The sequence below is a fragment of the Brienomyrus brachyistius genome, chromosome 7 (assembly GCF_023856365.1).
Source record: "Brienomyrus brachyistius isolate T26 chromosome 7, BBRACH_0.4, whole genome shotgun sequence".
NCBI classification, from domain to species: domain Eukaryota; kingdom Metazoa; phylum Chordata; class Actinopteri; order Osteoglossiformes; family Mormyridae; genus Brienomyrus; species Brienomyrus brachyistius.
In genome coordinates, this window is record NC_064539.1 from 11,286,203 (window position 1) to 11,300,021 (window position 13,819).

The window sequence follows — 13,819 nt, forward strand, 5'->3', positions numbered from 1 at the left end:
TGCTCCAGGTCAATGAATTTGTTGGGAGTCAATTTCAAGTCTCCCAATAACTTTGCTTGTTTCCAGATTGTAGATTACAGCCCTTATCCTGCTTAACAACAAATAAGCCACACATAATGGAAAATGTAATTGTTCAATTTCATGATTTACAAAATGATTGTGTTTAACACCCACAATAATTAATGACCCCGTTGTCCATATTCATTATGACTTCAATAAATGGACTACTAGGACAGTGAAAAACCCACAACCCACATAAATCTATGATCCAAGCATGTGGCTTAAATGTCCATAAAATTTGTGCATCTTCTAAAGTCTATCTGGGCTTCATAATGACATGTTGTTCAGGTGGGGTTTTTCTGGTTAGTGTGATATCACATCTCTATGAAAAGTGTGTAAATTATATTAGCCTCCATCTAATCTATTTTTCTCTATCATATTCAACCACACTTCAAAAACAAACTGGCTTCCACAGCTCCAAAATTTTTAGATTTTAACTTGTACTTAGTATTTGAAGTGGAAAATCTCCTGGAACGTTTAAACTAGAATACAAACAAAACAAAAATACACATTTCAATCCAAGAACCTAAATAACACTGAAGATGTCACCTTTATTTCTGCCCCTCCTTTACTCCTTATGGGTGCCGCCCCAGTGTTAGGTATGATTGGAAGCGGAATACTGAGCTCCCAATCAAAAGGCCCTCCCAACATGACATCACCATGGGTTGCCGTCGGCAGAGAGGGGGTCGACCAATCAGGCTGCGCTGCATCACATCTCACCAGCACAAAAGCCATAGCGGTGCAGCCGACTCATTCATGTATAAGGAGGAGCTTAACCCTTAGAGATGCAGCTCCTGGAGGCGAAAAGCTGGACATCAGACGTTAAACCCAGGAAACATTCAAAAAGATGGGGACTTAACTGGATGTGGCTTCCTCATGTAACTTTTGGTCTTAAGCTATTTTAAACCTGCTACACCACAGCTCTCTAACAGTTTTATTATAAAACTCACAACTGATCCAGATTATTCAACACTCAACACATATAAATATGCTTCAAGACCACAAAAAGACTAACAGACATGATGAATGAAGCTTTAATTCTAATTCTAAAACAACATTTCTATGTTCTGTATTAAATGGAGAAAAATCTATCACAAATGATGCTCACCTAATCCATTTTTTTACAGTGCACTATATGCACAGTGTATTATGTTAATGGTCATAAAGATCAGAGAAAATACACATTCATGCTCATGAAAATGTTGTGGTATGTAATAACATTTTAAGCACAACACAAAGTGTCCATAATTTTTTATTATTCTTAAAACTTTAAATATTCAATAAGAGAACACGAAGAACCAGCTAATATGATGAAATATTTTCCCCATAGGATTTTTTAGGAAATTTAATATACATCTCAATATGAATATATTTCTGAAAGTCTTGGTACTGAACAGCATCAATAATTTAATAAGACATCTATTTAGCATCTAGCATCTAAGCTTCCCAAAAGCATCTCTGATAGATGTGTGATTCAGAGACCAAGACATCTTAGAAGTCGATGTATAAACATCTGCAAAATTTCAGGTTTCACAGCATCCGTCAGACACCAGCACCACCGACATAATGAGCTGAAGTTGGGAAAAACTTCACTGTGCAAACCATGAACAAGAGACGGATGCGTGGCTCCCTTAAACCCCGTAAATGCTCCCTCACTACTGAGAAACGGATATCATCAAGCCTGAATTCATTAATCAGAATTGAAATAGAATCTCTGGCTTGTTCAATACAAATTTCCCCAACTGAGGGAGCTCAAAGGTGTTGAAATCCTGTCACTGACTGTGTCCACTATGAAGACACACTTTGGCTGATACTCAAGTCACAACTTTGGGGCAGGGAAACTTGAAATGTAATGTTAACTCAAGACAGAATGTGCTTTTCATTGAGGGAATCACAAACAAAAAAAAAAACACATCTTCCTTGAAGTACCCAGAAACAGATCACATGCCCTTATAATCTAGAATTAAGACAGAGGCACTTTCTGAATTGAAGGGTTCAGCTGGATGGCCACAGTATTCTGTTCCCTAAGGCATGTGCATCAGATCTAAAGGGACACAAACGAAAGTTTAACTTCTCATGTGCAATGTCTGATGAAGCCAATCCCACAACACCCAAAAGATTAAACACTGGTGAAGGAAACAAGGTCAGTAAATAGTCGCATACTTTAATCTAGTGGTCATAAGACGGTCCCAGTTCCTCCCAATCATTTAAACACAGCACACTTAAAATTTAAAGCAACTTTCAGTTCTGTGATCAACTGTGCTGCGTGATCGGACAGGCCGTTCCCCTCAATACGTGTAAAGCTACATTCAAGTTCGTTGATTTGTGTCAAGTTTTCAGATTCACCATCACCAATGTTTAAGTTTTCTTTCACCCATTTTCTATTCTTGAAATCTAGCACGCACACACACATGCACGCACGCACGCACACACTAAAACGACAGAAATATGAACAGCTGAGGGACAAAAAAAAAATAAAAAAAGACTGTTCTCGTTCCCCCATCAGACCAGTGTCAATTGCCTTCACCGGGGGAAAGGAACACCAGGTGTCACTAACAGTCCGCAAGTTCGTCACAGTTGTAAAAGGGAAAAGTAAGAGAGAAGGCTAAAGCAATCCACTTTTTTGCTGTTGTTTTTTTTTTTTGTTTTTAGAAAAATTAGCAGCATTAAACAAATTTACAAGAGCATGGCTTATTCACGGAGAATCTAAAGGAGGAGGTGAAGAAGAAAAAAAAAAAAAATCACCAAAACATATTTACAGAGAGACAAAGGTGACATGGTGCAGCTGCACAGTGACATGTGGCTGACAGGAGACCCCGTGGCTTTGGTGTCGCCATGGTTTCGCAGAGCTGGAACAGGAAGTGGCAGAAGCCGCAAGGAGGTTCGAGCCACGCCCACTGCCGCTTTGGCTCTGAGTGTAGGGGGGTGGGGTGGCTTGGTCGGCCTAGTGCCCTCTGCTGCTGGAGGTCCACCAGCTCAGGAATGTGCAGTCAGTCTGTCGCTCCATGGCAGAGCGGCGCCATCAAGTCAGGGGGAGGTGGGGGGGGGGGCTTCTTCGTGGGCCTGTTCACACAGAGTCAAGCAGGTTAGCACAGGTCTCTCTCAACACCAGGCCGGTCGAATTTTCTCCTACCCACAGACTGTCCTATCTGGAGGGATTACATGTTCGCAAACATTCCCCTATGTAATACATCTCAATCTGTAACACACCCAAAATTCCGTGCTGTATCACCCTGTCTACGGTACCAAAATCTGACAACAAAAAGGCAACAAAAAAAAACGACAACACAAGCTAACCCCGGCCCGGCTCCACTTCAACAACACTTCACGTAGCACAAAATAGCTTTTTAAAATCTCACCATTACATATAAAATACTATCTTTAACATTTATCTTTAAAAATCACTGAACTCCTTGTTTATGGCTCGTGTTTCTAAATGCAAAGCTGTCCTCTCATGCACACTTCAACAGGCCAGAACCGAGAAGTTTAAACCTGATTTGGCCTTGGATTTCAGGTGAAGTACCTGGCAGGCTTAGAAAAGGATGGGCTTGCAGGCAGTCTTCTCCTGGACGTAAGAGGTGAAACGCTTGAGGAACTTGGGGTACTCCCTCTTGGCCACTGCTCTCAGTACGGATGCTGGTGCCCAGCCTCCTGGGTTCACTGGAAACAAGAGAGCAGGGCTTTTGGTCAGCACTGTACACGGCACTGCAGGGACTATGAGCACTAATGCGGCAGGTCTTCCCGAAAGCTCACCGTTAGCCACATAGGTGATTTTACATGTGATGTTCTCTCTGCTGATGCCTTTGTCTCCCTCTGGTGGGCTGACCAGAGTCTGACAGATCATGGCTATGTTGATTTTGGCACGAACACACCTGCTGTTGGGCTGGAAGATGGTGGGGAGGAGCAATAATGCAAGTGCTCAGCGATAAGAAGCCATTCAGATAACAGGAGTTCAAAAGGCAAAAGGCTGAAAGCGCTGGATTCCTACTGGAAGAGCAGTAGTGGCCGACCATAAGGTGGAGCTCACCGGAGCGTTTTCGTGATCCACTGAGAAGTTGCAGACTAGCCAGGTTTCCGGGTCGCTCTCGTTGCTGGCCATAATTTTGCGGATCGCTGACAGGTAGAGAACATCCCTCTGGGATGCGGGCCACACCCTCTGCGAGGCAAACGTCACCCGTCAAACAGGCCAAACGCCAACATCGAGGGAGTAATAACAGTAATTGACATCACAAATTGTGGAATCTGAGCAAATAAATGCAGACACCATGTCACTAAATTACAATCATTGTCTATTCCACTCTTAACATTGAAAGCTAGCTATACTCATAGAACAAAGCCAATATCAATTCATCACCCTGCTGTACTACTCTCTGAATAATGTCTTAAACCAGTGTTCCACCAGCACACAGAACAAACATGTTGAGACAGGCAGATACCTTGTGCGTCTGATAGACAATGACGGCACTGTCAGACAGCGTCTCCACCACGTTAAAGTTTTCAATGGTAGCTGAAAGAGATGGACATGAGTGAGAGAAGTGGGTTTGTCTTCCTGAAATGCATTCCGAACCGAGACACAAGAGGGTCGCCGGAAACTGACTCACTTTCCCAGTCATACCGCACGTTGGTGTCCCAGAAGTAGTGGCACACCTCGTGACCCGTCACCCCTTTAACCGAGTGGGTAGCTTTCAGCGGGTCGAGAACGATGCCGTTCTCCTCCACCTCTCTCCGGTACACCTGAAATGGGCCAAAACCATAGGGACTGAGCTTCAAAGCATAATTAAACAGGTATGCAGCTTTCTTTCCAGACAGATACGATCACAGCATGTACTTGTCTTGAGCGCCATCATGTGGCAGACAAAGTAATTACAAGTGTCAATATAGTCATCGAAGGAGAATTTAGCTCCGATATCCTTCATAAGATGCAAATTCAGGAAGTGTTAGACTTATCTAAAGAACGTGCTTGCGGTAAAATTGAAAAAGCGCAGTGACCGGGGTCCCTCACCTTCATCTCGCCCTCTTCAACTACCAGCTGCCAATTGGCATCCCCACCCACATCCTGTAAGGAGTAGGTCACATGGTTCTGCACCATCTCCTCCACCTAGGACATACAAAAAAGGTCAACACCTGCATATATGCTTAACCTTCTGCTAGATTTGCACAAACATCCACCCGTTCCTAACCCTAATGTGGCCGGAAAATAAAACCAAATGAAAAGTCGAAAACACCCTCCATAATACACACATACATTCTGCAGCCCCAAACACTCTGCTTGTCCATCGGAAACAAAAACCCAGCAGAGAAACATTTGCATTGTGTCCTTGCAAAATTTGACCTTAACATACATCTAAGGAATTACATTAGCTAATCAACATTTACCCTCAAGTAATTTGTTAGAAATTAAGAACAGGAGAAGCAAATATCTGGTAAGCAATGGTGCAGGCTTCCTTTCTGAAACACGGAAATATTTGGAAATGAGCGTGAGCTACAGGCATTGGCTGCAAATCAGCAACGAGACCCACCACGCAGAAGAAGGGTCATAACTGACGGTCTATGTCAAGATCACAAGTAACTTCACACGTTGAAGTGCAAAGTCCACCGGATACCAGCAAATGCTTTGGTCTTGAGGTGACCCACTTAAAGCACGATTGCCTACAGAAAGCCAGCGAGTTCACTGCCATCTCACCTTCTCCGCGAATCTGTGGGTGCCAATGGAGGAGTATATGTCTGCAGGCAGCACTGGACTGGACCTATGTATCCTGGATTTCTCAGACTGGGACTGCAGAGACAAGTGGCTTGTTAGCAGTGTTACATGGAAAAGCAGCAGTCAACCACCTATGGCAGAAAATGCAAATATGATGCTGAACAAAAAAAAACAAACATACACAAAACAACTAACCTTAAGGCTTCATCAAGGTCCAGCTCAATAACAGTTAATCTAAGCAACACATGACTGAACTCACAATGCGCTTAATTTTAGAGTCCTCCCAGCCCCTAAGCAAACCAGAGATTTTATGCAGACATATGGTTTCAATTTGCTAGTCACCTGTTCTTCAATCTTGTCCTGTCTGTCAAGGGTAGCTTCCACTGCATCAAAAAACTCCTCTTCGTTGATGAGGCAGTTTGGACCTTCCTGTAAGAAAAATGAAAATTTGCAAGAAAAAAAAAGATGATTCAGACCCCAGGCACTTGAAGACACTGAAATTATCCATCTGGTAAATTAGTAGTCCGATAAATCTCCATACCTCGTAGTCAGGGCCCCCAAAGTGAGATTTCTTCTTCAGCTCTGACAGGGCAATCTTGTAGGCTTCCTCCACCCTTTTCCTCTTCTCCATTTCCTTCAGGAGCAAGGGAGACAGACTCTGCAGAGTTACTGACGCTCCAGCTATCCATGCTGATCAGGGTCCAGGGAACAGGGACAGGACATGAACCTCGAGCTTTAATTTGCCCTTAGAGTTCATGAAGGTTTACATGTCAAGTCAGTAACTATTGTGCTTCAGAAATATGTTTACTATGGAAAAAATGAGAAGCCCAAGGAACAGCTACTGCAGCTACAAAACGCGTCACAAGAGTCATGTGTACACGAATCAGGGGGCTGCCTCAGACGCCTGCCCCACCTTGGCCCTCTCTATAAACAGGAGGAGGACAGGGCAATGAGATACAATGAACAGGATGGGGACTCTAGCTGGCCCGGCTCAGACAGCTTAACATTGGAAACGCAGATAAGCAGCATCACATGCCAGGGACAGAACCGTTTGCCTTCCTAATTAAGGCAAAGTATCACACTCTCATACTGGGGAAGGAGCAGATGCGAGGTGAATCCACCCTGGAGCGGCTGCTGGAATGCAGCTGGGTGCAGTCGAAACCCCCCGTTTGTTAATAAGGGAGAGCCTGCTGGGGCAGGAGTGTCTCAAGCAGCCCCAAACTTCTGGAATAGAAAGCAGACAGCCGACGGCCCAAGTGTCCCACCAGCCCAACGCACAGAGCCAGAAAAACAGACTGGCTGCACCATGAAGGATGGCTGCAGTTTAATGCAGATCTCTCCTCCGGGTGGAGGGTTGGGAATGGAAAAGCGAGTGTAGCAACAAGATGCAGCTGCAGCACTAGTACAACAGTCTGCCAGAAAAGAGAACAAAAGAAATACGTCTGAAGTCTAAGAGACACCTGAGGATATTCAGCGGGGAGCTACCATCTACTAATGCCTCAGTCAGATCCACATGGGGATATCCAACAGGGAGCCACCATCTCCTAATGCCTCAGTCAGTTCCACACGGGGAGATATAGCAGGGATCCGCTATCTCCCAATGCCTCAATCAATTCTACTCAAGGAGATCTAGCAGGGATCTGCTGTCCACCAATGCCTCAGTTCCACAGAAGGAGATCCTTGGCATGTTAGAATCAGGCTGCCCATGTTAAGCAACTCTCAGAAAATACTGCCAGTGACTGGAGACGGAACAGGGCAGACGCAGGCGTGCCGTGCCGTACCTTGTCCAGCCTCTTCTGCCAGTTGTCCTCCCTCTTCACCATGAGCTCGATGCAGTGCGACAAGGTGGCCAAGATTCCGGCAGTGGTGGCTTTGAATGTAATCGCTTCTCCTTTGAAATCAATCCCATTTATCCCCTTGGAACTCAGAACTGGAAGCACTGGAAAAGGAGCAAAGAGAAGGCGCATCCCACAGCCAGTGGTTACAGCAGCCCTTCCATGTACTGCTCCTCTACGTTACTCAACATTTATTACAAACGCAAATTTAAAAAATAACTAATTTAAAGACTCCCAACCCCCACTCACGTTTTTCCTTGGCGCCGTTATGGCCGTGCAGGAACTCGCCGTCCACGCGAGTCGAGGGGAAGTCATCCTCATCGTCCTCCACGACTGGAAAGGATGGCAGCAGTTAGTGCGCCGTCTCCCAAGTCAAGAGGGGGGGACGGGTGGGGACTGGGCTGTGCGCTCTGTGTGGGTGTGGGCGGGGCCAGCCACCCGAGATTGGCCGTCATCATCCGCCGGGTGGCATTGTCACCGAGGACAAAAGCCCGGCTTCTTCTTTAGGCAGGGGAAGAAAGCAAGTGTGGGGGGCAAGTGCAGCGAAACAACAGGAAGGATTCTGTGCGCTGATGAAGGAGCGGTCTGTTGTGATAGTGGGGTGGGGGGGGGGGGAGGGTGGCTGCCAGGACCGGTGTGTGGGCTGAGGGGCACATTCCCTGAACGCTGGAAATGAGGCCATGCAGGGACCTCTCACCTATAGCACGTCTACTGCACCAGGTATCAAGCTTTATATGTACAATGTGTATGTACCTCCAGTCAAAAGGTTTTGTACACCACAGGTTTTTCTACTTCAGTTATTTCATAAACTGTAGTTTTTTTTATTCTTGTTAAGAATTGGAAGGTTGAATGAACATATAAATGATAATATGTCAAATGAAACACGTTTCCTTTACATGGAAAGAGTATGTAACATGTCTGACATTCCTATTAACTGGTTGTTGGCAGAGTCAAATTCTAGGCTGTCCTTTAACTTTAAATGCACTAGTTAACTGTTTCATCCTATGAAACAGAGCAGTATTTAATGTACCCTGTAGAAAAGAATGCCTCAAATTTTCTCTGCTGTTATAACTGCTAAGGGAAGTTACTTTGATGAATGAAAGATATGTCATTTTCTTGCTAATAAAAAAGTACTCAAATGGTGAACATACTCTAAAAGTACTTGTTAGCAAAGAATATTGAGTACATTTTTAGTAAATGTTAAGTGAGTAACAACATGCAAATGTAGAAAATCTCAGTCTGCAAATACTTTTGACTGTTAGTGTGCAGGGCCAGTACCAGCAAAGAACCAAAACTGAGGTATTCGTTTGGTATTCATTGTTGACTGATCATGCAAATAACCTACCTCTGAAATGCAAAACGCATAGTTGTTAGTGCATAATATGCAATGTCAATATTAATTACATGTCGCCCAGTGCTATAATATTCAATAGCAGCCATTTTTGAAGTTAGCACAAGACACACTGCCTTGCATTATGGTGATGTCATTCTGCACTGGTACCAGTTTTTCTCACCATTAGAAAATGATCACCAGAAGTACCAAAAGTTTGTTATCTGGTGCAGTGCAAAGGCGCCTCTAATCGTAACATACACTACATTGTCAAACGTATTGGAACACCTCTACAAATCACTGAATTCATTGAGGTTCCAATGACTTCCATAGCCACAGGTGTATAAAATAAAGCACCTAGGAATGCAGACTGCTTCTACAAACATCTATGTTTCTATGAAAGAATGGGTCACTTTTGGGAGCTCAGTGAATTCAAGCATAGTAATATGATAGGATGCCATCTGTGCAATAAATCCATTCGTGAAAGTTCCTCACTACTAAATATTTCATGTCAACTGTTAGTGGTATTATAACAAAGTGGAAACAATTGGGAACATCAGAAACTCAACCACGAAGTGGTAGGCCATGAAAAATCAGAGCGGGGACAAAGCATGATGAGGCGCACAGTGTGCAGAAGTCGTCAACTGTCTGCAGAGTGAATAGCCTCAGACCTCCAAACTTCATGTGGCCTTCAGATTAGCTCAATAACAGTGTGTAGAGAACTTCGTGGAATGGGTTTCCATGGCCGAGCATCCAAGCCTTGCATCACCAAGCGCAATGCAAACCCTCCGATGCAGTGGTGTAAAGCATGATGCCACTGGACTCTAGAGCAGTAGACGCATGTTCTCTGGAGTGACAAATCACGCTTCTCTCTGGAAATCTGATGGAGTCTGGGTTTGGCAGTTGCCAAGTGAACGGTACTTGCCTGGCTGCATCATGCCTAGTCTAAAGTTTGGTGGGGGAGGATGATGGTGTGGGGTTGAGCTTGGCCCCTTGGATCCAGTGAAAGGAACTCTTAGTGCTGCAGCATTTGAAGCCATTTTGGACAATTTCATGCTCCCAACTTTGTGTGAACAGTTTGGGGACGGCCCCTTCCTGTTCCAACATGACGGTGCACCAGTGCACAAAGCAAGGTCCATAAGGACATGGATGAGTGAGTCTGGTGTGGAGGAACTTGACTGGCCTGCACAGAGCCCTGACCTCAACCCGACAGAACACCTTTGGGATGAGCGGAGTTTAGACTGCGAGTCAGTCCTTCTCATCCAACATCAGTGCCTGACCTCACAAATGCTCTCCTGGAAGAATGGCCAAAAATTCCCATAAACACACTGCTAAACCATGTGGACAGCCTTCCCAGAAGAGTTAAAGCTGTTATAGCTGCAAAGGGTGGGCCAATTCCATATTAAAACCTATGTTCTAAGAATGGGATGTCATTAATAATAATAATAATAATAATAATAATAATAATATTATTATTAATTCATACTTTATTGATCCCCGTGGGGAAATTGTCTTTACGCCTCCTTCAGCTTGCTCTTTGTAGAGTAAGCTGTCCGCGAAGGGCTGCCACCCGCAGCGGCACCCAGGGAGCTGGGGGGTTAAGAGCCTTGCTCAAGGACCCGCAGACGTCCGTGTGTGTAATGACAGGTGTCCTAATATTTTGGTATGGTAGTGTATGTGCGGAATCACCCAAAAACCCATGTTCAAGTCATCCTTAATTATCCCATATAGCATACCAGGTTGGCCCCACTCCTTCAAATTAAAAGTCACCAGCAGGGCTTTACAAATATGCCTGGACTTTTATTTTGACAGCACCCCGAGGTCACAGGAAGTGCTCACCTTTATCCCTCTGCAGCTCATCTTTGGAGACAGCGTCTGCACAGCCATCAAAGTACTTCTGCAGGGTGTCCACCTGTCTGCACAGGATGTCCCGGAAGGTCTCCATTTCTGCCAACTTCTCACGCAGGCTATGACCTTTCTATCAGGATGCAGAATGGTACACCCTGTGTTCATTGGCCCAGCAGACTGATTAAAAATTTTAAATTTTATTAATTTATTTAATTTTTTTTTGCCGTCAGGATGGAAATCTATAACTATTTTAATGAAGTCAAGAACACAGTTATCAATAAAATTCAAACAGCAGACTAAGGTTAACCTTAGTTTGGTTTAGGGGGCATGACATGGAGGAGCATCATGGGAAGCCTTGAGAGAGCGCCACACAGTGGCTGGGGAGGGGACATGCTCCTCACCTTAAAGGAAGAAGCGGAGGTGGCCGAGTAGCTGCTGGCCGCTGACGTCAGGGACAGCATGGAGCCATGGCGACGGAGGCTGGTCTCCGAGCCGTAGCCAGACTCTGCCTATAACAGGGAACGGAGATACATGAAGAAGAAAGCAGACCTGGGAGGAAGGTGCAGCCAGCAGAGGGCAGCATAGAGGGTGACGTGGGGAGCGTTCTAAGCAGAGTGCAGAGTCAGGCCCCAACAGGGACCTAGTGAGCAAATTGTGCTAATACTGCATACAATCGTACCCGTGCGTTCACACCACTATCAAAGCTGCCGGAAGTCATTCGTTCTCTGTGTCACTGGTCAGGCAGCAAAAGGAAGGTCAGGGCTCAATTTAGGTGGAGAGTGCATCAAAATGAAGATGAAGCCTGGTGAAGTTTATGGTAATGAGCTAAGATGGGGTTCAGTGGCAACCAATCGGAATGCAGAGATGCTCCACTAAAGAGTTTCACACAAGTGTGAAAACTATTGTTTCAACCAAACAGTTACAAAAACTGTCGGGGCATAAACAGTGAGACAGAATTAGTCTCCACATGGCATTACACCCTGTAGACAGGGGAAAAAATACCTGTGTTTAGGCGGCATAAAACTATGCATAAAAAAAAAAAAAAAAACTCTTGTAGACATGCATTTTTTATGTCATATCAACATGGTAAAAAGATATGTGGTAAAAAGGTCTTTCAGTACTGAGATACCTAGGCTAATGCCTTTCTTACCTGACTTTGACAAATTATATCCTATCGGCAGACAGTACAAAGATAAGCTACAAATTTAAGTTTGCAAGACCTAGCATTGTGAACAACCTTGTCCCCGCAAACTCCATTACAGGGCGGCCAGAGTGAACGCTAACGCTCTCGCCACAAGCAGTGTAAACATAAGGTAAGTTACGAAACAGAAGGTGGACAGAATCAGCAGTCAGTCAGTGCTGGGAGGAATCGAAGCTTAGCTGGCAAAAGAATGAACTAAAACAGAATTTGAATAAATATCCCAGCGAGTAAATACAAGACTTAACTATGCCCAACGCATTTGGCAAGGCACTAATGGCAGTAAACAGATTAGAAATGTTAGAAAACTCAGAACATCAACTCTTCACATTATCTGTACTTGTATCTGGTATCTGGCACTTCCTGCTCTAAGCGTGTCAGTATTGAATTTCACATGCCAATCATGTGAGCCTGCGCCCCCTGTTGGTCAGAGCTGTACACTTAAAGCCATGAAGCGCAGACAGGAGACAACAGTCCAATCCACACTGCAGTGGTGTCGCGTTGTGGCATTTTTCCACACCAAAAGAATACATTGTTTTATGATAAAATGAGACAAAACTTATACAGACAGACATCACTGTGAGCCCACAGCTCAGCCACCTTCCCGTAACAGCCTGCGTCCGTGTGGACCATATCAACAATTGGATAGAGGCAGGGGTGACGGTAGATTTGCTCGATTATGGCAAAAATCATTTTTTCACAACGATTATTTTAAGCACTTATGATTTCTTGACCAATCATGATTATTTCCCACCGCTGAAAAATTAGTGCACCAATTTGGATTTTTTTTTGTGCAAGATAAAGTAGGGCATCATTTCAATAGATATGAATGAATATTGTTTCTCGATTATCATTTTTTCATAATCATGGAAAGCCACAATTGTAATCGTGATTCAAGTTCGATTAATTGCACAACTGTAGGTGATGGTAGAGATTTTGGGCCCCACGAAAGCATATTATATTGGATCAACCCAGACCCATCCAAATATGTGTCAAATTCCCCCCCACCCCCTTATAGCACGCCTGGCAGAATGACCAGTAAGAAGCAGAACGACACAAACAACAGGCACACTGGAGTTTCGGGGGGGGGGGGGGGGGGGGGGGGGTTCTGGCAGTCAGTTGAGCGAACGGCATGGATGTCAATTTATTGTGGCTGTTTTTACATTTGCAGCCGAGTTTTGGTGCCTTGGGGTGAATCATAATCACATAAGCAAGTTCAAAAAAACTTCATAAGCAGCAATTAAAAAAACAATTAAGAATGGGTCCGAATGGTCAGGCACATGTCCTGCTGGTTTGTATGTTTGGCTGACCTTCACCCGGCAGAACGTCGATGATGTATCTCTCTGAGTAACAAGGCGAGTGTGGGGGTGGGGGCAGCCTGACGGGAAGAGGAGACCCAAAGTCCAGAGGCTCCTTCTCTGCCCGTAATGGCTCAGAGTGCAACACGCACCCCCACGGGGAGCAAAGAGCCATTTCGGAGAACATCGATCTCCAAACTGAGACTCCTGCCAACCTAATTTCAATATTGTGGTCAGTTTCTAAATGTGGCAGAGAAGCAAAACAAAAACAAATGAGCCTGCAGGAGCTTCCTGGAAATACTTTCTCTTCTGTGCCCAGCATCCTGAGTTTATGGGCACAGTGCCAGCAGGGTACAGGCTGCTGACAGGACAAGGCATCGGCTCACTCCGCCGCAGGAAGAGCGACCTGGGCATGAGAAGCTCACCGGAAGGTATCCCTCAGTTAACGAGAACCAATTAGTCACCTGAAATGTGAAATGATAATATTTGTACATATAGCCATGACAAGGACTGCTAAAGAGAAGCGATGGAAATATCAAAATGAACAAA

At 44.7% G+C, this 13,819-nt stretch overlaps 1 protein-coding gene across 2 annotated transcripts in view; it reads right to left on the bottom strand.

The window, feature by feature from the left end:
- Positions 1-1,080: 1,080 nt before the first annotated feature.
- The window catches only part of LOC125745843 (ceramide transfer protein-like), a 29,021-nt gene continuing 16,282 nt past the window's right edge, over positions 1,081-13,819 (bottom strand). Inside the window, exons 4-17 of one of the 2 annotated variants that reach the window (XM_049019074.1) lie at positions 11,176-11,283; positions 10,766-10,904; positions 7,846-7,929; positions 7,543-7,700; positions 6,303-6,395; positions 6,104-6,190; positions 5,744-5,836; positions 5,063-5,158; positions 4,662-4,794; positions 4,497-4,567; positions 4,088-4,216; positions 3,814-3,943; positions 3,584-3,720; positions 1,081-3,123 (exon numbers count right to left, since the gene is read on the bottom strand). In XM_049019074.1, the coding sequence (XP_048875031.1) occupies positions 3,593-3,720; positions 3,814-3,943; positions 4,088-4,216; positions 4,497-4,567; positions 4,662-4,794; positions 5,063-5,158; positions 5,744-5,836; positions 6,104-6,190; positions 6,303-6,395; positions 7,543-7,700; positions 7,846-7,929; positions 10,766-10,904; positions 11,176-11,283 (1,449 nt within the window). In that variant the 3' untranslated portion in view covers positions 1,081-3,123; positions 3,584-3,592. Of the gene's footprint in view, positions 3,124-3,552; positions 3,721-3,813; positions 3,944-4,087; positions 4,217-4,496; positions 4,568-4,661; positions 4,795-5,062; positions 5,159-5,743; positions 5,837-6,103; positions 6,191-6,302; positions 6,396-7,542; positions 7,701-7,845; positions 7,930-10,765; positions 10,905-11,175; positions 11,284-13,819 lie in introns of both variants that reach the window. The other variant, XM_049019076.1, reaches the window with a different exon arrangement.